The 26,492-nt window shown below is 38.2% G+C and overlaps 1 protein-coding gene across 2 annotated transcripts; it reads right to left on the bottom strand.

Annotated features, from left to right (window-relative positions):
* Positions 1 to 1,507: 1,507 nt before the first annotated feature.
* On the bottom strand, positions 1,508 to 25,401 carry LOC140936017 (DBH-like monooxygenase protein 1 homolog). 2 transcript variants are annotated; one of them, XM_073385598.1, is made up of 4 exons: positions 6,790 to 6,856; positions 3,991 to 4,178; positions 3,040 to 3,189; positions 1,508 to 1,851 (listed from the first exon to the last, which is right to left on the bottom strand). In XM_073385598.1, the coding sequence occupies exons 1-4, from the start codon at positions 6,833 to 6,835 to the stop codon at positions 1,660 to 1,662; spliced, it is 576 nt and encodes a 191-aa protein (XP_073241699.1). In that variant the 5' UTR covers positions 6,836 to 6,856; the 3' UTR covers positions 1,508 to 1,659. The 2 variants fall into 2 exon arrangements, with proteins under 2 accessions (XP_073241699.1, XP_073241700.1); XM_073385599.1 differs by lacking the exons at positions 3,991 to 4,178; positions 6,790 to 6,856 and adding an exon at positions 25,217 to 25,401.
* Between the last annotated feature and the right edge of the window lie 1,091 nt (positions 25,402 to 26,492).

Below are 26,492 nucleotides of genomic sequence, written 5' to 3'. Positions count from 1 at the left end.
AGGGAGAGGCCCCGTTTAAAAGTTGAAGGAAAAAATGGCAAAAAGGCTACCAAACAAGTAATCACTAAAACAGAGCCTAGAAAAAGCACTAGAAAAGCGACGGTTTCATTACTTCAGGTTATGTGATGTTCACAATAGATTAAAAACTACCTTCTGAAGGCTTGAAATTGGAAGTGCTGTGTATATGTGTGCAAGGAGAAATAATTCAAACACAGCTAATGACTTGAATCCGTTTGCACAGTTTATTACATCAAATGTAAAAATACAAAATCATATCGCAAACTGAGACAAAATCTTTGAAATACGATTAAAAAACTGCAGGTAAAGGCTAATGAAATCAATACTTTTAGGCTAAATATGTGACAAATAGTACCAACAAACAAAGTAAAACTTTTGAAGTCTAATTCTGTTTAAAACTTCTAGTTTTAAACTAAATTAGTTCATATTAGAAGGAAGGAAGGATTTAACCGTTTTCACCTAGGGGAGCTCAAACAGCAATAACGGAGACGGCTTTGAAAGTGAATTCGCATCGCTTCGAACTTTATCGCGCTTATTCCATCTTTGGTCAATTCGTCAAATCTTATCAAATTTTTCTCGATTTGATTAAACAGGGGCCGCGAGGAATCGGTAGGTAATGATGAGGTTTCTATTGTTTGCGCACGCAAGTACGAAATGGTTAGGATGACGTAAAGACAGATCATCCCAAAGGGACCGCTTAGGTAGATTTTGTTAAATTTATTGTGCAGTCATACTTCGACACTCTTTTGCGTTACGTGTTATCAGTGACATTCTGTGGAGCAGTTGTTTCAGTGAAAGTTATGGACCAAAATTTTGACTACACTCGTTAAGCGCAGAGGAAGTTATAAGGTGCGTATAACTGTGTATATATAAACACTTAAAGAGTGTGCCAGACACGAGTTCACAAATCTTTCATTGGAAACCTTGCCAGACACTCTTTCTCTCTCTTTGACCAGAATAAGACTCAGCCCCAATCAAATAAGCAAGACGAGTGAACAACGGCTAGATTCTCACTAACAGAACGATGGACGATTACAGAAATTCGCCTACAATCAAATTCTGTGCTGATTTATTCCCTGCTGACAGATGTCCTTCCGCTATAACGTTTAAAATAAGACTAGAATGCGCAAGTGTGAATTGATCAAACGTCCTTTTTATTTCTAAGGCTTCCTTTCCGGTAAATAACTTGAACTGAATGTAAAAAGTGAAGAGAAATAGCGAAAAATTCAACTTCTAATTAAATATTTTCTTATGGTTTAGAATAAGCTATTCTCGAAACTGAGAATGTTTTGATCAAAGCTGTGTAAATCGACCTGAAACTGTGCACGGAACCATGCATTTCCTGTATTTACCTCACCTATTGTATGGAATATGTTTGAAAATCTTCCTTATGAATCGGTATATTTCAAAGAGCAACACAACGAGCAAGAATGCTATTGACCGACAATATACAGAGCGGGGGCAGCTGTAGTGTCAACTATTACTAGTTTTAGATAGTGTTGGAAAATTAAAGTGCTTCTAACAAAAAGCACTTCTTGTTTTAGGATGAACCGTCGGCATTACGAAGTCATAGTAATTTAGAAATGTTTTAAAAGTGCCATGGTAGTCTCATTCAACGTGGTGTTAAGTAAATGTCTCTCATTAGGACACCAAATAGACAACAATGGCGGCGAGGATCGCAGAAAGCATGACACGTGACTTCAGCGTATTTGCCGCACCTGGGACCAGTATGTACTTGGTTGGTAGTACTTCTTTCTCGGTGTGCCTGGAAATATCGTTATTTCCATCCATAGAGCTGTGCATGGCCCACGCAATCATGACTTCAGTACCAGGCTACATAAAGATATATGTAAAGAATTTCATGCTATTTTCAAACTTCTGAAACAGCAGCAAGTTCCTAAGGCCCCCGCGAGGGAGGGTTCCTCCTTATAAGAGGCTAATGGGGATGTGCCGCTGGATGGGGTAGCATTTTCAATTGAGTTACTAGAATGGGGTCGCAAATTTTCGGATTTTTTGGTGAAAGACAGTTCTTCAAATTTACGGTTAGCAAACGTACCAGAATGTTTGTGCTGTAGCTGAAAAGTAAAGCGTTCTTCATTCAGTTTAAAAAATGGTTCAATTCATAAAAATAGAAAGTGAGTAAGTTAGGATCGCGAAAATTATATATTTGCCCAAAAGTGACTAAGATGGGGTCTATAATTGGCCACAAAATAGACTATAATGGAGTAGGGGCTATCAGAGGCCAGCGGCACATACCCAGGAAAAATTAACCCAAGGACCCCCCCCCCCCCCCACGGGCTAAGACTCCAAATAAAACATGTAATTTATGTATGTATGGAGAAGACTTGTCATGGATAGAAGGGTCACTTGGCTACCCGAGCTTGGGCCAGCCAAATCTTCCTACATTACCTTAAAAAACTTGGTGAACTGTTAACGAGAATCAAAGAGTTGGCTCGGCTGGTAGGATGACAGGCCTATCCAGGTTACATATTTCGTTGGTCAGGTCAACGTTTCTCCATATAATCAAGTTGGCTCGTCAAGCCGGGCCAATTCAGTCAAGGCAGGCATGCACTTGCGCTGTTGTCAGCTCTTGGTTTGTTCATGGCTCCGCGCTAAAGATGACTCGGCTAGGAAGGTAACCCTCTGTCCAGGGAAGACTTTTCTCCCTATAGTCGAGGACTAAATTTAACTTGGATGCCTATTCTCACTCGGGGCCGTCACAAACAAACGCCCCTTTGCCTTTTGGACCTGTGTATTTAATTCTGCTCATCGGGATCCACAAAGAAACCGGCTGTACACAATATTTACGAATTTAGTGTAAATAGACGTATTTTGTCCTGTTTTTTTCTCTCTTCGTTGACACTGGCACCTGACAACAGGTTGTCGTACCATCCTCCTCCCCGCAGGGATGGCTCGCTTTTGTGCCCAAACTCCCCCTCCTTTCCATCTCCTGGTGGGACGTATGGGAGTGGGGGCCACGGTCCCACCCGGAGATAGAATTTAAAAAAAGGAAGAACTTACCTTAAACTGAACATCGTTAGCAGTGTCGCTTGTCTCTGGATCTCTCTCAAACTGCACCGTTGTATATCCATCAGCCTCGCTCGCCGTTGTAAGAACAAAGTTATTTGCACTCTCCTTTGATGGTTTTGTCGTTGAGGTGCTCCAGTAATCCTACGGGTAAAGAAACAAAGTCTCTTATTTACCTCTTTAACACAGGCCGTCACTTTTTACGGTATTAAATCTTAAATTAGAACTTCGTGCTGTGTGCGATATTTCTGAGACCTGTTGCCCATTATTGGACTGCTGGTATGGCCTTTTACGCACGATTTTCAAGGTCATGATGTCTTTCTCTTCAGCCAACATAGGAACACTGTCTATAGTATCCTTAGTCTCCTTAGTGTCCTTATTTCTATTCACTTACGTCCTCATTTTCACGCTCAGTGGATCGTTCGCTTTTCTAATCTAACCAGGTTTTTCTTGTTCGGAGATCTTGTCTTAAAAACTGCGTTTTGAATTGTTTTATTTAAGAATCTTTTTTTGACGACATAAAAGGTTTTTTAGATCTTTTATAATAGCAGATTTTGTTGTTATGAACATTGAGTATCCGTTGCGGACTAACTTACGCACTTAACTACCGCTACATAGCGGCGGTATAGGCACAAATATAAGCGATATCTATCTCCTTGTTGACTCAAGACTATGTTAACAGTTTATATCGTTGCTATGTATCGACTGACCCGTAAACTAGCTTTATAGCTAAGTGTTAGTCACGTTAATAAAGTATGTATGTAGTATGTATGCATATATATAGTGATCTCAGTGTTGTATAAACCACTAGTAATAATAATATTTCCTTGGGTCTTACTGTAAATTTGGAAACGCTATTCAATACACTAGCCCATCTGGAGGACGTCAAATGTTCAAAAGCATGCAGGGTAGTTCTTATAGGGAATGAAACTCCATCTTACTTACGTCAAGATAGTTGCCGTTGGAAGCGACCCCGCCCAAGGCAATGTCGTAATTCTTCATGCCGCTACCATCCCCTGTTGTAAAGGCAACTGCACACCAACCAGTGGTTTTGCATCTCAATTTGAAAAACAACTTGTTGTTGCTGTATATCCAAGTCAGCATAAATTTATCACCGAAACTAACGGTCGTGGCTGCTTAACAAAGAGATAAGGATTAAAAAGATCATGAAGAAAACGGTTTCTTACCAAAACGCTAAAATAATGTACTATTCGTGTGACTTACACGATCTTATACATACATGCATTTTTTATTGTGTTTTGAGCTAAAAGTACAATTATAACATGCCCGCAGGTAGCTTAGCTAATCTAGGCGAGTCATCTTTACAGGAAATAAATACATTTAAATACAACTAAAAGTAACAAGAGAACTAAAAAAACTAAAATTGACAACAATGACTGAAGACTACTGATAAGCTAACTGTATTACTAATAATAAATGACAACAGTTAACAGTTTGGGGTAACTACAATCCTTGTCACAAATCTTGAAACACTTGTGTGATTTTCCCCTCCCCAATGTTGATTTGGGCTTGCACTCATTTCAGTGGTCCAAAATACGCTCGCGGCTCAACATTGTGGAAGGAGAGGGACACATTTGAGTGAGAACAAAGGTGTGAGGAGTAAATGTAAGAAATTTGGAGAAAATTCAAGACAAATGAATCCTGTTTCAACAATTTGTGACGAGTATTGTAGGTTGAAAGCAAACGAAGAGTCACGAGAGTTAGATCCGTTCGTATAATCAAAATAATTACGCTGAACGGTTTCTAACGTATTTGCGGGTTTAGGTCGAACAGAAGCGAAATGGTCATTAAGAACGTCGGCTATTCTACTTAGGTCAATGGTGACAGAATCATTGTTATTAGGGTCTTTAATAACAGTTATAGGTTTTGTGTTCTTCAATGTACGGGCAAGTACATTATTTATTCCGTCCCATATTTTTTCCATAGTAGTTAAGTGATCATTAACAAATTTAGAAAAAATTACTTAAACGCGTTAAGGTACAAATTTTGTTCCTACAGATTTTATAGTTGGCGGTGTTACCAGACGCATATAACTTACTTTCAACTTTAATGGAGATTCTTATACCTTTGGTAATCCATGGTTTAGAGAGCTGTTTTGCTTTGCGGTTTGAAATTGTTTTCATAGGTGCATGTTTATTTATCAATTTGTTAAACTTGTTATATATCCCAAATATTTCGCTCACAGGCTCCAACATGCGTTGAAACTGTGGCCTATTTTTTCCTTTTAATGGTTGTCTAGTCTCTCGGGGATCATTTGGTTTTGTTTTCGTTTGGGTCTTGGTGTAGCCTGTGCCAGGCTCTCAGATAGTATAGTGCGGACGTATTACTTTAAAATTTGTATTGCTATTAAAATTTCAACAGTTGGGTTTTTCATTCTACTAAATTATGATGCCATGTGTGCTAACATTGGCATCTTTCTTTTTTATTGAATAACATTATACTGCTACTTTTGCAACTTTTAATTAAAGTTTCCTGTTTTATTAAGTCCTAGTGCAAATAAAGTAGCACTGTTTTAACATATATAACAGAGGCATTCCTTTCCTACTGCATGACAGATGGGAAAACAACAGTTCATAGATCAGAACACCTTAGAGTTAATAAATTTGTCAGTTTTATTCCAGTTAGTATTTATATTTGAACTCTAATAACTCTTCTACTACTTTTCCAGTTTGCAAAAAGGAATGAAAAAGTAATGCCCCCCTGTATGTATTAAATTTTACATCCAACCCCACCTCTCTCTTGTTGTTATTTTCTCCTATGCCCCCCTCTCTCATTTTCCAACCCACCCCTCCAGGTAATTATTGCACAGTCCCTAAAATACCTGGTCACAATGTTTTCATTGATTTTGATTGGTTATCGTGTGCTATGTAGTTAAATTTCATTGGTTAGTGGCATTTGCTGCTTAAAATTGATTTTCATTGGTTCTTTAACGGTCCTTTTGACCTGTCTGACCTGTCCGATTACAAGCTCCTGGTAATCGGACGGTTTTGAAGTTACAATAGCAAAATTAAGCTATATGATGTGCTGTTAAAAACAATCAGATTCACGCATTTTGGTATTGACACAGTTAGGTCAGGAATAAGATACAACAAGAGAAAATGTGCTCATTCTCTCCTGAATGTCAGTGAACATATTAAAAATCAAGATTGTTTTTCAATAATAATTCTCCTTGTTAGCTCATGGCCTGAATCATAATGTTTTAACTCATATCTTTTTTAAACATTTTTTATTATTTGCAGTTCTTCACATATTTTCCAAGATTTTCCAAGTTTTTGTCTGGCATAAGCTCAGTTTTGGTATCTGTATTAGAACCTTCCATATAGTCAATGTTCAGATCAGATGCAGTGTCTCGTTGAAACAGGGCTTATACAGTAACAAGTCTTTGTCCATCTCTTATACATATATCTTCATCCTCCCTTGATATTTGTTATTTTAAAGCTGGATCGCTGAAATTTATAATTGGCGGTCTTGACACAAGTAATCATGATTAAATAAGACATAGACGAGTAACTCTTTCATTAAAATGTTCGTTTTAATTTTTTCATTTTCCCCGGCTCTGAGAGAAGACTAAGTTTTTTTTTAAAGTTTACTGACAATATGCCTGGTAAACAATGTCAACAACTCGCTTTTTATAATATTGGAGGAACAAGGTAAATCTTGATTAGCTATAACTTGTTCTTACAATTAGATTAACAGAAATGAATATTTGCTAGTCTACATTACCTGTTGATTGAGGCGTAGAAACGGTTGAGGAAGAAGGCACTACCATGGTACTGGTGGTAGGTGTTATTCCTGAAGAAAAAGCAATTTTCCCTGAGTTTAGATAGCAAAATAAGGCCTCAAAAAAGTTATTGTTGTTATTTAACTGCCAAAATGGGCCTCATTTTTGGGGCTAAAAACAAATATTTTGAATTCAAAATGTAGCCGCAGCTGAAATGACAGAAAAACATTTCGACCAGGATAAATAACTATTTCAACCCTACACCAGTAAATGGTCATTTATCACGCGCGACCGAATGTACGAATTTACACGGTCCTGATTATCAACTATCTACAGTAGACTGTGAATCAGGATCGTGATGCTCCCACTAACGACTACGGCGTTGGGAATTAAAAGAGCGTCTAACAAAAAGAAAATTAAACAGTGAATGATAATGATGATAATGATAATGATAATGGTAATAAACACTTTCTGTTACGAGAAGAAGAATTCCGGCTACGAAGTCGTGATGATTTAAAAATGTTTGGCTGGAGTGATTGAGGCCATATTCACACAAAAGCTGATAGCCCTGGCGTCGGCACAAAAATCATACCGGATAGAATTTCTGTTCACATATCAAACGGTGATTTCGACGCGATTTCTGTAACGGAGCGAAGCTGCGCGCATGCATCCCCTTCGATCAAGTGGAGCGTCACTTATCGGATAGATTTTTTCCTAGCCTCGGCCTCCAGTTGCTCCAAATTTACTTAAAAATTTCTCCAAAATTCTTTTAAAAATCTACGGCGGGTAACGTTTAAATGTACAGCAAGTGTGAAATATCATTTTTTCTTCTGACAACTGAACTTTCTGAAACGAAAATCCTCTCAGACCAAAATCTTTTTCTCTTTAGGTTTCATTGTGCAAGTATTCTTCTGCTTTGCTAGGGTCATTTTTCATTCAAAGGCGGAGAAGTCAGATGTTTGTCGCTATTTTGAAAGGCGTGGTTCCATTTCCAAACCATTGATCTCAAACCCCGGGTAGTCCACTTAAAGAAGGGGATGAGTGTGTGTGTGTGTATGGGGGGGGGGGGGGGGGGGGGCGCACAGGGTTAAATTCTCACGTTGTTATTTGTTATCTCTAACATCAAAACACTGAAATTTTCTTTTTTAGGATGTTTTACAAGGCTTAAGCAGTATTAGAGGACTTCGTTTTTCCTATAAGTCGCTAAAAATTTAATCAAGTTGCTCCCAAAATCAAAGGCTCCTCCACATAGCAGAAGTTGTCAGAAAGTCGCCAAGAAAATTGTGGTTGAGGCTATTTGTGTCACACTTTAATGCAGAATGAACAGGTATTCGGACCTTATCGGAAGTGATAAAGTAGGAGCAAGTACTGGAACCCACTGAACGGGAGTAAAGAATTCAAGAGTGAGGACTGGGACGTGCACCAAAACCTCTTGGCCAAACACTACGGCACAATATTCGATGAATGTGAAGGACTTCCCACGTTGTTAAAAAATTATCTAAAACACTCAAATTTTCTTTTTTAGGATGTTTTACAAGGCTTAAGGAGTATTACCATAAGTTGCTAAATTTTTAATCCAGTTGCTCCCAAAATCAAAATCAAAAGCAAAAACGGCAAAAGTTGCCAAAACGTATTCCCGAACTACTTGTGGGTGAGGCTATTTGTGCCACACTTTAATGAAAAGTGAACAGGTATTCGGACTTGTAAGGACTGGGACGTGCACCAAAACCTCTCGGCCAAACACTTCGGCACGACATTGGATGTTAGTAGCGAACATGTAGCGAACTCGAACGTAGCGAACTAGACAAGTAGCGCAACCGTCTCAGAGTACGTCTCAGTATGGAATTTCTGTCGCTGAGTCGCAGACATTCCTCCTCGCGAAAAGTCCCCAGCGGCGAGTAGCGAGGAGTGACGGCTGTTTTGCCAGGCTATGAATAAGGCTAAGTAGGATATGAAGACTTCTACAGAATTCTGGTCAACAGAAGCTGATTATCATGAATTATGCCTGCGATTTTAGCCAATCGGAAATGGAGATTTATTTTGGTCAAAAGAGTAATTAAAAGTGTTATTTAGTCCCCTCAAGCGTTGCCTGAGACAAAATCAATTTCAGTATCAATATGTCCTGGGACCCGTTTCTCGAAAGTCCCGATAATCAACGGGCTCGTAAAGCTGTTGTTGCTTCCAGCAAGATAAAAGTTTCAATAGTTTGGCATTTAACAAGATGAAAACATCAGTTAATGAAACAAAATGGAGAAGTTTGCTAGCCAGGACCCGTGCTCTTATTCGTTTTATTTCGATTTGAAAATTTGATTTCGGGCCCGAAAAGTCACCGTGGAACCTCGATATAACGAACCTCTATATAAGGATTTCCTCGATATAACGAACGATTTTCTTTACCTCAGTAATAGTAAAATATATGAAAATGAACTTCGATATAACTAAACCTTGTTATAGAAAACAAATTTTGCCAGTTCCTTGGCCCTTTGTTATGTCGAGGTTCCACTGCCAGCAATTGCGGGAAGTAATCAAGTTAATTAGAATCTGAGACTGTATTATCTCAAGAGACTATAAAGGGGACAGAGAGGGCATCCCCCATATACACCCTATTCCATAGGTAATTCGTCTCGAGTTATTTTTAGAATCGGGATAAAGTTACCTCGCGCGAGGCGTGGATGTTTCGTGGAGGTTTCGCATGACCAAACGCCGTGCAAAACATGTCGGGCGAGAGGCAATGAAAGCGTAAAAAGATCGAGAGCATTCCTGAATATTGAAGCGAAATGAGTCGGCGCTCACCTGGGAAAAAGGAATCGCTGGACTCTTTGACTACCCGTGAAATCAGTTTAACTCGAAGTTGTCGTAACCTCAGTGCTTTAATAAAATGAGAAATTTCGTCGGTCTATTGAAACCGGTCGTTTGTACAATTTAGGGAGTTTAAGATCCAACGAAGCGGACGACAACTAGAACGTCAAAAAAACAATAGGTTTAATTAGCAAAACAACAACTTCGCACGTGCAACACACTTTTTTGTTCATTTTTTGTCCCGTTTTTGCACGACTACGACGTGAAAATGCCTAATTTCGCGTTTTATGGAGGACGTAAATAAGCAACGACGAAATTTTATTTCTCTTTCTGAGCTTGAATATGGTCCCTTGAAATTCAGCTTTAGGAGGGTTCGCCTACAATTGACCAATAAGTGGGTAGGAATAATCGCTATAAAGACTGAAAAAAATAAATATCAAACCAGAAAATTGCTCTCTTCAAACTGTAAATTATAAATGATCCTGAGAGAATATTCAGTGTGTTAAGGATTTCCCTGCTCTACTGTTAGCTCTATACAAGAGAGGAAGGGCGATTCTTTTTTAATTTCGGTTTCGCTGACACAGCTTTCGCAGAAATCTCGCTGTAGTCGTTTTCGTCGACAAAAGGAATAGCAAAATCGCTCTCCGCGTCTTCCCCCATTTTGTTCTGCGTCATTTCCTGAAGGACGCGTGGCTCTCTGCGTGGGTCATCCACGCGGAACACATTCGCGCTATGTGATTGGCTGTTGTCTAATCCCCCTTGAGATCTGTGTTGTTAAAAATAACTCGAGACGAATTACCTATGGAATAGGGTGTATATGGGGGATGCCCTCTCTGTCCCCTTTATAGTCTCTTGATTATCTATATTGACATCTGTCATTACCTGTTGGTTGAGGCGTAGAAACAACAGATGTGGATGGCACTATCATGGTAGTGGTGGTAGGTGTCATCGCTGCAGCCATGGCCTCAGCGGTCAGGTTTCGCGCATTTCCTGATTTTCCCTTGATACTGTGCTTTGGGCTTAAAGTTCCCGACGCTGGCTTGGCATCCATAGTTGAGTGCATAGCCCAGACAATATAGACTTCAGTATTGTTCTGAAATCCAAAGGTAGACAAAGAAAGTAACCATGTAAAAAGCCGGCAGTAACTCATAACTGAAAACTATTAATCGACAAATTTTCCAAGTAAACTATTGAAAATTAAAGATATGGAAATGATGAATAACCTGAATTCTGGGTTCAAGTGCTTTACCCGTAAAACTTTAATGTGATACAGTAATAAAAGCAGCAAAATGTTATTTAATTTTTCAGTTCTCAGGACTTCAGTATTCATCTGAAATCCAAAGGTAGACAAAGAAAGTAACTATATAAAAAGCCAGCAGTAACTTAAAACTGAAAATAATTAATTGACAATGTTTCGCAGTTTTTTTGAAATTAAAGGGGTGGAAATGACGAATAACCTACAGTACACATAAGGTGCACTTGTTGCGATTTCATAGCCGAATTTCAAACGTGTTTTCTGAAGGAAAATTTTAATTTGTTTTCTCGATTACTAAGATATATTTCAAGACAAGGAAATTTACTCTTCAAGTAAAATAAAGCTTCAGACGCAAATGATTCTTTTTTACCTTGAGGCTTTTTTCCCCTCGCAATATGATTAAGACTGATTGACATGCTTTCCCTAAAACAAAGCTTAAGCGGGTTAAATTTAGTCTTCTGGGCCGAGTTGTTCGAAGGCCGATTAGCGCTTGACCTGGGTTTCTTTTTCTTGTGTTCAAAAGCATTTTCTTGTATAATTTTCTGTGCTATTTTTAGAGCTTCCAATCATCAACTTGTAGACAACAAGAATTAAAACTGAAATGCTTTTTAAGCTTTCAAATCTGAATTCAAATCTCGCACTAACCCTGGGTTATCTTAACCCATTTTTGAACAACTGGGCTCTGGTTTACAAGTTAAGCTAGGTTACCCTATCACCCCGGTCAACTTTACTAGCTTTACTGACGTGTTTCGTGATGCGTGACATTCTTTGTAACGTCCAAGATTTGAAATAAAACTATGAAAAACACGCTAAATTCACGAAAAACGGAAAAATATTATCATCGTATACAGAACATACCTTACTATGTTCAGATGTTTATAATTTAGCTCACAAATTGGATAATTCCGTTTAAATTGTCAAAATTACTGGTCAAAGCATGACGGAGGAAAGTTGTCCCGGGTGGGCGAGTTATCCCTAGCAAAGCGTTTACAAGGCAGGTAGCCTTTAGGGTAACCCTCTTGTTAGGGTAACCCTCTTGTAAACACGTCGTGTTAAAAAGAAATAAATGTGCATGTGTTAAGGTAACCAATGAACCAGGGTTACCCTTCCTCCTTGTAAACAAGACCTAAAAAAAATTGAAAATTTTCTTGAATCGTTTTAACTTTCCGACTTCAATAAGATGCAAAGTAAAAGAACTTGAAATTTTACTTAGGCCTTCACGCATGTATCTTTAGTATTAAAAGTAAAACTTAGTAGTAGCTCCCCTATAAGTTTTACTGTAAAGACTAGTTACAGAGTTCACTCTCACATATTATTTGTTGTACAACCTTACCGTAAACTGAACATCTCTGCCTGATTCTCCTGTCGTCAAATTTCTTTCAAATTGAACGTTGGTATATCCACCCATCTGCTTGGCTTCAACGAGCTCAAAGTTGTTAACAGCATCTTTTGATGGTGCTGACGTGTTGGTGCTCCAGTAATCCTGTAGGTCACATATACAGTCAGTTTGGGTTATTTTGGTGCAAGTTGTAATTGGAAGTAAAGTTTAGCCGTGTCTATGTCAGATATAAAGACACTAACTAAATATAATTTTTTTGTTTTTTCCTTTACGAATTATTAATAACACCACCCTCGAGTGTTTCACCATGCGGTCGCTTACGACAGCTCATTCTCGTAATCAGCTCTAATTACGATCACTCATCGAAATTATAAAACTAGTGGTTGCTTACAAGAGCTTCGGCTGTAATTTAAACAAGCGCTCACACAGTGACTTAATAATGCTTGTAGAGGAAGTTTGCATTTGCATAAATAATTACGTCTGTTTTTACTTTATATTACCAACTTGTTTTTATTTCGTAAGCGTTCATTCTAAAATTCTGCTTGGATTTATTGGTAAAGGCATAATTTCAAGAGATTTTTTGCGTTTTCTACTTTGCAGAGAACATTCTTTGTGTTTCCTTGACGTTTCTTGGAACTCCGCTTTTAGGCTTGGCTAACTTTGGTTAATTGAAATTGAAACGTATGCGCTGACACTTGAACGTTTGAGAAGATTTCAAGCGATCTTGCTAAGGGCTGAAGGATTTTTAAATTCGTAAACGGTCTCCAGAGTAGATAAACTCCCGACCGGTGAATGTTGTAAACAGATAAATGACGTTATTATACATTGTACTCACTAACTGGCTTCTCATTGGCTAAGAGCCTACCGCTAATTTTAGAAACCAGCGCACCTACAGATTAGTTAGTTATATGCTAGCAGATAACTGTCTAATCTGTAGGTTGCGAGCGCAATGTATGATTTCCTGTAACAACATCAATTCAGGTTCCTTGCGACGGTGTGTTTGTGGTTTTGTTTTCAAAACAATGTATAATAAATCAATTGTTAGATTCTGTGTTTTGAGACATCCTATATAATCAAGGTCTCGGTAAGTGTTATCAGCCTCGGCCTTGGGCTCGGCTGATAACACTTACCTCGACCTTCTAATTCTTATTCCAGATATCACAAAAACCTCCGTGAACCAATAATTGTTTATTATCGTATGGAATGCCATAAACAAAGAAATTTCTATTCAGTAACAAGTTCAGTAAACAGACTAGTGTGGGCAGTGATGCCTCTCCTCCTTCGGTTCAGTACAAAAGAAAAATAGTTTTTAAACTGCTATCATGAACTTGAATTGTTTGGTAAATAATTGTTGGTACCACACATTTAGACCGCTCATTGCCATTCTTCACATTCTTTTAGGGCTTCCGGTAGAAATAAAAGACACCCTGTTCAAGTTGCGCCAAATAAGGGAATATCTGCCTTTCCAGGGCAAGATGAATTTATTTGCAAGATAACAAGCCCAAAAAGGCCTAAGACGTCGGAGTTATTTCGTAATGTTCCAGAAAGACGGCGAACTATGCAGAACGGTCACTTGTCGAGTCGGTCTTTTTGTTCTTGGTATTCAAAAGTTGGGATATTAAAGACTTTAAATCATTTTCATTTCGCGCGACTCCCAAAGATTTGTTTTAGACTGATCTGCTCTACTAGAGCAATATGAAAAACGTGCAATATTTCAGAGTGCGTCAAACCAACGGGCCTTATGTAAATTCCAAAGATGTGTTTCATTACCGGAACAGAAATAAAGCACTACCATGGCTGGTTTTTTATTAACGTACTGAAAATTTTGAATTTGAAAGTATTAAACTGATTCATGCTCACCTATATTTGGTTAAGGTACTGTAAGACGGGCACATAAAGATGCAACTTGTTTTGCAACATTGCAGCAAAAGGAGTTGAAAAGCAATGTTGCCCTTTTTTACCACCCACGTTCAAATCTCACAGTCTTGCAACAAATCAGATTGTTACAGGTTGCGAAAAGTTTTTGCAGAAAGTTTTACTTTTTGCTTCTGTCTATGCTGCGCGTTTTACCGGCCCAAGGCACACTTGTTTTGCAGCAAGTAACGTAACGCCTTTGTATAGCGTGACTCCCGCATAATCTTATCCAATCAGAAGTCAGTATTTATTCAACTTGCAGCAACCTTTATTTGTTTCAATACAGGTTTGAACGTGGGTGGTAAAACGCGCAACATGCTTGTCAACACGTTCTGCAGCAATGTTGCGAAACAAGTTGCACGTGTTTGTTGCCCATTTTACCGTAGCTTTATAGATTACAATTTTTTCACATTTTTATAACATTTTTAAAAAAATTTCCCTGAGAACTCCAGTCAAATATTTTTTTCAGTTTTTTATATTTTCAAATATATTTTCTCCGTTTATACCCAATACCCTTAACTATGGATTTTAGAATCGCAAAAAAAAAAATTGTTTGAACTGAGGCTTACAAGATATTTTTGCATCAGAAACAATCATACAAAACTAACCCAGTAAAGAATGAAACTTTGCGGATACGAAATCGTGAATTTAAAAAGACTTCATGTTAACGAAAATTGTCTTTCAGAGTAAAGCAAATAAATCTTTCGTTCTCTGACAGCCTTTTTCTCCTAGCTTCTCGAAAACAATGCTTATAAAGAACTTTCACGATTGGTTCTGCGCCAAGTGAATTGCAAGCATTTCATATCATGCCGCACGTCATTGTCATGTATCGAGAGGCGCAGAAAAATTTCAGTACGCTCTTTTAAATGAGTTTTAACCCCTTTTTTTCCTTTCATAGATTAAATCCATCCGTAACTTTTACAGCAGGAATAACAATCCCCGCGCTCGCCCTAAGCAAGATTGTGATGCGTGATCGAGGCTTGAGTGAACATTTTAATAAGTTCTTTTATACAAGTCACTTCTTTTTGTCACTTTTGTCAACAGGAATATACTGGGAAGGTTTTATGTTCCGTTTTTATAATTTGGATAATTCAGGTGAGCATAAGTTAAAAGAATCCTTCTGTGGTGCTAAATCAACTTAAACAAAATTTTTTAGAAGAAAAAAAAGTAGACTAAGGGGCCTGCGTCATATACACCCTGAGGCAGATATTTTTCCTTGTACAAAGAATAGAAATGATAGAGTCTTCAATATTCCCTTAAAATCCGTAAAAAGTGCTTTGTGTCCCGACTGATTTTTGTTTCTGACATGAGTTATTTGGCTGCAGCAATAGCTGAGAACTGGATTTAAGACGCGAATGTTCTGAGGTCTAAAAGTCCAAAATGTCCGCAGAAATATTTAGCGTAATTGGCACGCGATAGGAATAAATATAAGGCGGACGTGCAGATGTTTCATGCTGCACTAACCCCAATTCAGTCAATGCTAGCTTTGGTTTTGTTGAACACTATGCTTTTCGAGCTAAGCACTTTTAATTCAAATTAAAATCATTCTACATCGTCTTCAACTGTAAATAGAATGAAAAGATAGTGGGTATCTTGGTAATCAACTGGAAATTATTTAAAAAGTAAAATTTTGTTTTACCAAGACAGCCAAGATGCAACACTGTCTTTCTGAGTGTGTAAATTGTTGCTTTCTACTCCGTATTTGAGAAAAATAGTTATTCTGAAGGCGAAGTCAAGTCTAGATCCCCGCGGCGCACATCACCGTCAAACTGTTCATCCAAGCAATCTTTCTCTAGCAACCAGGTAAACGATCAATTTACTTATAGTTTACTTGACTACCGAAAGGTACAACCGGTCACGTTATACAAACCTACCTCAAGATAAGATGTGTTATTAGCAGAGACCCCGCCGGCAGCGATATCGTAGTTTATCATACCTTCACCGCCATTATTTTCTGTAAAACCCACTGCACACCAGCCGGTTGCTTTACAGGTCATGTTGAAGATCAGCTTGTTGTTGCTATAGGTCCAATGCAACGTGAAATTGCCGTCATCAGAACTAGACATAGCGTAATTCAATGCATGAACTTCATGGAGAGAACAAGGAAACAAGATAAGCACAAAAAATGCGTAGCTCTTAGCGAACGCCATCGAAACAACCCTCGCTTCGGATGAAATTCCCTGAACGAATATAGCAGATAAAACCGCGCCGAATGGTAATGAAACCCAAACTGACTGAAACACTGGTATAAGTCCCCTCAAAATAAATTACATGCATAATAAATGTATTTGCATTATTAAAGGTGATTATCGGAAGTGTTAAATATTGTTTAGTTTTTTGCCTTTTCACGACCTGTTAGGGTTTCGTTTTTTTGAAAACATTTTTCTCGCGATTATGATTAAAACAGCTTCCTCTCCTACAAATATACGTCCCCAGTATTATATCATACGTTACAAACAGCAAAAATTACTTTTAGGAGAAAAACCTGCTAGGTTAACAAGTTTTCAAAAACCCACAATTTCACCTGTTTAATCTTTTTCAAGTTTGTCCATTCGTGTCTACTTGTGCACTTGCTGTGCTATAAGTATTGTAAAGTTTTAAGCGACTATTTTTATGTTTCACTCAATTTGATGGCAGTTCCTACGTTAAAATTTGGATAAAACTCGTGCCGACACAGCTCCTTTAAGTTTTACTTTCATTTGTGCTAAATACAGAGTCAGTAAATATTATCAGCTATGAAGCGAAAGTATTGTTTGACTAAACGTGTGTAAGCTTTAGTGTGAATAGTAATATATCACTTTCCGTTTTCAGTTAGCTTCAAATCGTAAAAACACTAGCAGTAAAGATTAAATCCTCACATCTTCTAAGAACGGACATTAACAAAAGATATAATAAACAAAAATATTACAGCACAAATTTTACGTTGCAAGTTTACATTGATAAAGTTAAGGTCAGCTCTATATTTGTCTTTTGAAATAAAATGCAGAAATTGTCACATCCTGATTGGTCGGGAGCTTTTGTTTATTATAAACAATTGACAAGTATGGTTGATTTCTTGAATAGAAACGCGCGCTTTTTTCGGTTATTTAGTGGTGAAGTTTCCTCTGGGCCGAGTTAGCTTTCCCTTGGCAGCATTGACTCTCTCTCAAGTTCTGTTCACTGTGCCCCTGATGAGACTGACTGACGTTCTGCGCAGACTATAACTTTTAAATTACTATCAGTCTACGTTCCTGTTTACAGCTCACTAGAACTTAATAACAGTGTACCATTGATAGCTACTGTATTTCTCACTTAGTTCTTGTATTGTCAGTTGCTAAATGAGTATTTACCACTTACTTAATGCTACACATTTATACTAAAAAAAAAAACTCAAACGTATTTGTGCTAATGTGTGGTCATTGAACTACTGGTGTGGTTATTGAACTAACGAAAAAGCCGGCAGCGATATCATACATTTCCCGATGATATTTCTACCTGTAGCAGTTTCTGTAAAACCTACTGCACAATAGCCGGTTGCTTTACAAGTCTTGTTGAAGATCAGCTTGTTGTTGCTATGGGTCTAATGCAACATGAAATTTCCGTTGCCAGTAGAAAACGTAGCGTAATTCAATGCATGAACTACACAGAGAGAACAAGGAAACAAGATAAGCACAAGAAATGGGTAGTTCTTAGGGAACGCCATCGAAAATACCCCAGCTTCGGATGAAATTCCCTGCAATTGTAAGCGCGATAAAGTTGCGCAATAGTAATGGTATCAAATTTGACTGAAGCACTTCCTTGTCCAAAATTTACTTTATTCAAAACGAAACCATATTTGCCGATTATAAAGATCATTATTTTGAACCGGTTCGCGACCGATGATCATGGTTCACTCATGTCTTATTTAGAGGGGACTGTACGTTCTTTATGGCTGGGGGGAGCGGGGGGGGGGGGGGTAAATTTTTCAAACTCAGGGTTGGAGTGGGCATGTGTTTCAAATACATTTTAGAATTTGCTTGGATTTTTTTGGGGGATAACTTTTGCAATAATGTTGTTTCAACTCTCCCGCTTGTGTTACCGCTTTGCACAGATGTTTTAAACTCTATTTCCTCCACTGGTACCGAAGAACCTGGCTTAGCAGTTAGCCTGTTCACAGACCCTCTATTTTCTTTTCAGAGATCGTCGAACGTGTGATTAAAAAATCTAAAAACCACAGGGGATTTATGGAGTATAGATTAACACGAGCGCTGCCGAATTGTAAAAAAGAAGACAGATAGGTGTAGGTCAGCTCGAGAACCGGAAGAAAGTGTGAGGTGCTGTACCATTGCAATATCTAACTTATTAATTCCGTTCTCAACAACAGCTACCTAACAACACACAAATAACAACTAACATATAAACATTTCTGGTTTATTGTGCCTTAGTAGGCCGCTACGCTTTATTTGAAGACCAAACTGAGCGTAAAAAACCAAATTTTGAAAAATACTTAACAGAATACATCAAGGAAAATTAACGGAGTTTTGGATACGTATCTACAAGAGACGGAGGCCAGAAAAAAACCTACAAAAAAGCCGCGAAAAGGGCGGGAAAAAAGAGGAAACCTGGGTAGGAACCAACCCCCAAAACTCCACAACCTTCCTACGAGGCCGAAAAAAATAATAAAAGAAAACTATAAAATTAAACTTTCTCGCAGAAAAGGAAGAGTAACGACCGGGGTTGACTCGAAACAGCCTATATTTCTCCCAAAATACCAATTCCAATCAGCACGTATTAAACATACAATTGCTTTCAGAAATACTTGGCTTCATAATCATTCAAAGCATCTGACAGTGATCTCACAAGTAATCAACAGCTAAAATAATCGCGAACAGAAATCAATTCTCTTTTAATGGTACGCAACCGAAGAGAATTTACAAATCCCATTAGCCCATGCAATTTGATATTTACAGTAGAAATCAGTGCAGAGCCCCTTGAAAGGCAAAACTTCTCCGTCCAAATTCTAATTTGGCTTTGGGAAGTTTTAGTGAACACCCATTGTTTCTAGTGTTAATGTTGTGTTCAATTTTTGTAAAATATCCTTTAAAAGGGGTACAGACGTTATCCTGAAGACAGTCAAACACAAGCTGGCAGGACTGTCTCTTTATTAAACTCCACTGTCTGGACTTGATAATTTCCATCAATGACTTTCTACTTTGACGTTCAAGCCTTTCCTTCGACTTTTACGGGAAGGGGACAAACTGAGACCCAAAGTTCCACAATACGTAAACACAGGTTTAATCATTGCTTTGTAGATTTTCTCAGCACTGCTCTGCTTTCAGCTGCTCTTTTATACATTTTGTCAAAATGTGATTCGAGATTTAAGGATGAATCCAAGTTTACACCCAAGTATTTAAAGGATGACGTGGTATTAATCAGTGTTCCATTTTACAGTCAAAGCTAGTTGTCTTCCATTCAATGCATTAAGCCTTTTGGCAGTACCAAAAATCATACACTCAGTTTTGCCCTTTTTTAGATTAAGGACAAGCTCATTATCACGAAACCAAGAAGACAGGTTGTGACAATCTTCACTTAGATGCCTTTGAATGGATTCCAGATCTTTAGAAGCCGTGAAAATTACTGTATCATTCGCATAGGTGATGACTGAAGTTGATTTTTAAAAATATGAAAAAAATTTATTGACAACAATGCTAACTATTAAAATCCTATTTACAATTAATTCGCTTGAAAAAAAGAAAAAACTATTCATTCAAAACACTATTTACAATTCCTGTAGATTTAAAAAGCACTTAATTTAGCTTAGAAAGAGTTAATTTAACTAAGAAAAATTTATTCGAATTAAAAACATTTCATTTCAATAAAAAAAAAAAAAACTGTCAGCCTCTAAAATTCAAAAGTTTCTTTCAACTGTTTAAAATGATTGATTGATTGAATAGGCGCATGCACATCATTAAAATGGATATTAAACAATAGCGGTCTCAATATACTTCCCTATGGAACTCCAGAAAATATGGGATTGGCATCTGACAAAACACCTTTGAATTGGACTGATTGCGTTCGAGAAAACAAATAATCTGTAAACCTAATCTACTTTTAAACGATGAGTAACGTTTAAAATTGCAGTGGCAAATTCAGTTAAACACTATTTTGCATACAATTAGCTAACGAGGCGGAAAAATGGTCTTTCCAATTCCGTTTGATCGGAAAACTCTAATACATTCTAAAGCGGAAATGCGATAAGCTATAATTTATAGTTAAGAATAATTCGAGAATATTTTCACCCTAAAATTGACAAAAAAAATAAGAATATTAATCCCGGGCCGGAGAAGCAACATGCTTAAAAAAAAAAGAAAGTCAAACATAACAATAAATTATTATTGCTTATTTTCTATTCAAAAATTACCTATTAAGACAAAATCCATTAGAAAATTAAGTAATTTCAATTTTCAGTAGACAGAAAACTTGTACCTACCCTGCGAGCAGTGGTTTCCCCAGGCCGGACGTCCGGCCTGGAGCTGAACCACTGCTCCCAGGGTACCTTGTACCAGAATAATTTCAAACATATTGCATTCTTCTTCACGTCCCGGGTGTTATAAATGTAATAAGTTATATGAAATAACTCCAAAGAAAAGGTTCTTATTGAAGCTCGAGAATCTTCCAAACCTTCAAATTTCACAAAATGAAATCTTACTACGCATGGCGATTTTACTTGTGTTTTCTCAATTCCTGTGAAATTTGAAATTTATCCTCTCAGACTCCCGTTAGAAATTGTCGTTGGTGTTATTACAGATAACTAATTACATCTATAGCCCTTGAAAAGTGTAAAAAAGAATGCGATATGGCTTAAAAGATTCTGGTACAAGGTCTTTGTCCACTGAAAATTAAAATTACTCAGTGTCCTGAAGGATTCTGTCTTAAGATCCTACCCTCTAATTATTTAAGCCTCGTCCACACGTATCCGGATATTTTTGAAAAAGCAACTTTAATTTTTCATTCCGGATGCGGCTTTCGTCAACGCGTATCCGGTGAATCCGGCATACGACTCCGCAGCTTTTTGAATCCGCTATGAATCCGGAATCGTATGGACGCTAAATCCGGATATAATATTTTTTTATCTGGTGACGTGACAAGATGGAGCCCAGGGGCCCGTTTCTCGAAAGTCCCGATAATTAACGGGCCCGGTAAGCTGTCGCCGTTTGCATTAAAGATCGAGGTTTCAATAGTTTTGCATCTAGCATGATAAAACCATCACTTAGTGAAACAAAATGGAGTAGTCTGCTAGCTGGGACCCGCGCTCTTATTCTTTATTTTTCGATTTGAATATTTGATTTCGGGCCCGAAAAGTTACCGAAACTTTCGAGAAACGGGCCCCAGGGCCCAGTGGTTCGAAGGCCGATTAGCGCTTAACCCGGGGTTAAATTTAACCCAGGTTTCTTTTTCTTGTGTTCAAAAGCATTTTCTTGGATAATTTTCTGTGCTATTTTTAGAGCTTCCAATCATTAACTTGTAGACAAAAAGAATTAAAACTGAAATGCTTTCTAAGCTTTCAAATCCGAATTCAAATCTCGCACTAACCCTGTGTTAACTTAACCCAGCTTTGAACAACTCGGCCCAGTTCGTTACCGTGAATACTCTGTTCAAGATGAAAACCTCGTTCCCAGGTTCTCTCTCTTATCCATGGAGGAATCAACCTTGCTCTTCTCATTTTTCTTTGATTTTCCTCCGGGCTGACTCTGCCATATTTCGCGCGCTTTACGACGCATGCTTAGCTTTGTTACCAATTTTCCCACAGTGAATCCTGACAATCCTGATTCCAGTCGGATACGCGCCGGAACGGCAAATTCGATTTGAATACGGATACGTGTGAACGTGGAAATTTTTGAATCCGCAAAGAAAAATTTGCGGATTAAAAAATATTCGGATACGTACAATCCGTCAGTGCTTGAGATTGAAAGCGCTGTGTATGTACGTAAGAAGAAATAATTAAAACTCAATTTCTGACTTGACTCCGTTTTCACAGTTTATTACATCAGATGTGAGAATACAAAATCATATCGTAAACTGAGACAAAAGCTAAAAATTACGACTTAAAGACTGTTAGTAAAGGCTAATGAAATCACTACATGCACTTTATCTTTACGTTAAATATTTGACAATTATACCAACAAACGAATTAAAACTTTTGGAGCCTAATTCTGAGGGAAAACTTCTAGTTAAGTTCAAGTAGAAAAAATAGGGGCAACAAAAACCGTTCCCTTTTCACATGCTTTAATCCTGACAAAACCATCGATTCGATCTGTTTGTCTGGAGAGAAGCGAAATCGACTTCAGTGATTTGTAATTGAAGAGCATGCTTTCAAGACCGAATCTTTGCACTATCCGGATACCGACAAAAAGAAAACACTATAAATTTAAAGATCTGTTTCAGACCCAAAGTGCTCATCAACCCTAAGTTGACTTGAAGTCCAAATCTTATTCAGCTATCCGTGGAGTAATCCGAAACAACTTCTCCAGCAAAAGAGCTCAATCAAAGAACTATTGCAGCCTTGGAACTATGTTCAGTCCGTGAGTTCACATCGGCCCTTGAATGAAACCAGTGTGTCCCTAATTTAAGATAGCCAATTAAGTCCTCAGAAAGGTACAATATTTCAGTTACTGTCAAGCCATGACCCAATTTTGGGGCTTAAAACAAATCCTTTGAATTTACTAAACTACAGCTCTAGTTTAAATGACGGTAAAATTTCGACCACGGTAAATCACTAATTTAACACACCATAGAATGGATTTGGTATGCGTGACCAAATTTCCGTCATTTGCGTCGAGAAATTCTGCACTATCCATATGACTGAATAAAAAAGGAAAAACGAAACGAAGAAAAAGAAAGCAAAAAAAGTAAACAAATAAGTAAATAAAAATAATTAAAAAAGCAAAAGGGGGGGTGGGGGTATGAGAACAAATCAATACAAAAAATGTATTTGGTTTGAATCAGAATCGTGATGTTTCCGCGAACTACTAAGCATTGGAAAATAAAAAAAACGTCTATCAAAACACATTTTATGTGTTAAAATAAAGAAATTACAAATTCATAACGATTTAAATGTTTAGTTGCCGGGATAGTCTCGTTTACAGTGGTGTAAGGAGCTGCACCTAAAGGTCTCTCATTTGGACATCAAATAGACCGCAATGGCAGCCAGGATCGTGGAAAACATAACATGTGACTCCAGCATACTTGCTGCACCTGCGGTGGTGGAGGTGGAGGTACTTCCCGTTCCTGGAACCAGCGTGTACTTGTTTGGAAGAACTCCCCAGGCGGTGTGCTGAGTAATATCTACATTTCCATCCATAGAGCTGTGCATGGCCCACGCAATCATGACTTCTGTACCAGGCTACATAAGGAAATATGTAAAGAATTTAATTAGTTTGCTATTTTAATGTTATTTTCAACCCTCTGACACAGCAGCAAGTTCCTAAGACCCGGCGGTTTATATGGAGAAAACTTGTCCCAGATAGAAGGGTCACTTGCCTACACGAGCTATATAGTATCTTGGGTGAGCCAACTTAGTCCTACATTACCTTATATAAAGAACTTGGCCAGCCGTTAACGAGAATCAAAGAGTGGGCTCGACAGTTAGGATGACACTTGTGTAATAAATATTGAAAAAATTGTTAGGATGACACGCCTATCCAGGTTACATATTTCGAAGGTATGGTCACCCTCTTAGCCGGGCCAACTTTCCTTCATATAATCAAGTTGGCTCGACAATCCGCGTCATCTTGGTCAAAGCAAGACAATCAGAGCATGCATTTGCGCTGCTGTTGTCTTGGTTTGTTCAGATAAACGCTCCGCGCTATGGTTGACTCGGCTGGGAAGGTGACCCTCGGCTCCAAGGAAAATTTTTCTGCATACAATGAGGACTAAGTTTAATTTGGATGCCTATTATCACTTGGGGTCGTCACAAACAAACACCTCTTTGCCTTTTGGACCTATGTATTTAATTCCGAGCATCTGTGGATCCACAAGGAAACCGGCTTCACACAACATTTACGAATTCAGTGAAGTAGACGTATTTTATCCTGTTTTCCCCTCTCTTCGTTGACACGGACACCTGACAACAGGTTGTCGCACCATCCTCCTCCCTGCAGGGATGGCTCGCTTCTCTACGCGAACTCCCGCCTCTTTCCATCTCCGGTTGGGGAGTATGGGAGTGGGGGCCACGGTATTGTTGCGAATTTGCGGATGTGTCTAGAGATGTTAAAAATTTACCTGAAACTGAACATCTTTAGCAGTGTCGCTTGTCTCTGGATCTCTCTCAAACTGCACCGTTGTATATCCACCAGCCTCGGTCGCCGTTGTAAGAACAAAGTTATTTGCACTATCCTTTGATGGTTTTGTGAGTGAGGTGCTCCAGTAATCCTACCGGTGAAGAAACAGAGTCTCTTACCTCTTTAACACAGACCGTCACTTTTTACGGTATTAAATCTTAAATTACAACTTCGTGCTTTGTGCGAAATTTCTGAGACCTGATTGCCTCATTGGACTGCTTGAATGGCCTTTTACGCACGATTTTCAAGGTCATAATGTCTTTCCCTTCAGCAGCTTCAGCCAACATACGAACACTGTCTATAGTCTCCTTAGTGTCCTGTTTCCATTCACTTACGTCGCCATTTTCACATTCATTGGATCGTTCTCTTTTCTTATCTAAGCAGGTTTTTCTTGTTCGGAGATTTTGTCTTAAAAACTGCGTTTTGAATTGTTTTGTTAAAGAATCTCTTTTTAACGACCGAAAAGGTTTTCTCGATCTTTTACACGAACAGATTTTGTTGTTACGAATATTGCGTATCTGTTGCGGACTAAGGCTCTATTTTTTTTGCGGTCTTACTTACGCACTTAACTACCGCTACATAGCTGCAGTAGGCACAAATATGAGCGATATCTAACTCCTTGTTGAGGTACGAGTACGTTAACATTTAATATCTTTGCTATAGTGATCTCAGTGTCGTATAAGCCACTAGTAATTATAGTAATATTTGCTCGAGTCTTACTGTAAGTTTGGAAATGCTATTCCCTAGACTAGTCCATCTGGAGTAAGTCAAATGTTCTAGAGCAGGGTATTACTTTACACTGAGTGAAACTCCATCTTACTTACATCAAGATAGTTGTCGCCGAAAGCGACCCCGCCCAAGGCAATATCGTAATCCTTCATGCCTCTACCATCCCCTGTTGTAAAGGCGACTGCACACCAACCAATGGTTTTGCATCTTAATGTGAAAAACAACTTGTTGTTGCTGTATATCCAAGTCAGCATAAATTTATCACCAAAACTAACGGTCGTGGATGCTTAAAAAAGAGATAAGGATGAAAAAGATCATGTTGAAAACACCAAAGTAATGTACCCTTAGTGTGACTTACACGATCTTATAGCCTTTTTCAGGTTCTCACTTAGTTTTGACTACCGGAAACAAACAGATTATGCTATAAGTCTCTTATGATTGTTAAGCTGCGGCTTCCCCAACTGAAACACTGACTGAAATTGGTTGTGTGGTCATAAGATGATCTAACAAAATTCATATGTACATGTGTCAAGTGTGGAATAAAATTCAGCAATTGTGGCCCACACCGGGGGCTCCTTTACCATATCCCCGCCCCAAAATTTTGCTCACAGGCTCCAACATGTGTTGAACCTGTGGTCTACTTTTTTTCCTTTTAATGGTTGTCTGGGGTCTCGGGGAGCATTTGGTTTTGTTTTCGTTTGGGTCTTGTTCGCTTTCCTTCACTCACGCCATTTATGGGTTATTTTTTTTGTTAATTTTTGTCTTTTCTCCGAGAGTTTTTCTCTGATGCGTCGAATTTCCCCTCTCCTTATTTCCAATTCGTTCAGGAATATGGTATAAGTATTGGTAGCAGGACTGAATGGAGTACAATTCAGAGAGTGATTGGGCGAGTAATCTCGAATTTGAAATTGCGAGCCCGATTATCCCTGAATTGTACGACACGAAGTCCTGTTACCAATTAATTGAGCCAATAACAAAATGGGAGAATCTCATTCTTGGAATATTTTTTAATGTAAAGAAGAGTCATTGGAACAGTTAGTTTCATCCATTTTTCTTTTCCAGTTGAAGCTGGACAGCTTACCTGGTCACAATTTTTTCATTGATTTTGATTGGTTATCATGTGTTATGTGCTAGTTAAATTTCATTGGCTAGTGGCATTTGCTACTTCATTTTCATCGGTTCTTTAACTGTCCGTTTGACCTGTCCGATTACAAGCTCCTGTTAATCGGGCAGTTTTGAAGTTACAATAGAAAAATTAAGCTATAAATATGTGCTGTTAAGAACCAATCAGATTCAAGCATTTTGCTATTGAGACAGTTAGGTCAGGAATAAGATATAACGAGAGAAAATTAATGTGCTCATTCTCTCCTG

The sequence above is a fragment of the Porites lutea genome, chromosome 4 (assembly GCF_958299795.1).
Source record: "Porites lutea chromosome 4, jaPorLute2.1, whole genome shotgun sequence".
Lineage (NCBI taxonomy): Eukaryota > Metazoa > Cnidaria > Anthozoa > Scleractinia > Poritidae > Porites > Porites lutea.
Note: the sequence above shows the minus strand (reverse complement) of the source record. Positions and strands in the feature narration are given on the sequence as shown.

Excerpts from the sequence above, each read along its gene's own strand:
- LOC140936017 (XM_073385598.1), bottom strand. The coding sequence starts at position 6,835 with ATGGTAGTGCCTTCTTCCTCAACCGTTTCTACGCCTCAATCAACAG. Across the intron at positions 4,179-6,789 it reads TTCTACGCCTCAATCAACAG|CCACGACCGTTAGTTTCGGT; the intron begins GTAATGTAGACT and ends TTTGTTAAGCAG. Across the intron at positions 1,852-3,039 it reads CTAACGATGTTCAGTTTAAG|CCTGGTACTGAAGTCATGAT; the intron begins GTAAGTTCTTCC and ends ATCTTTATGTAG.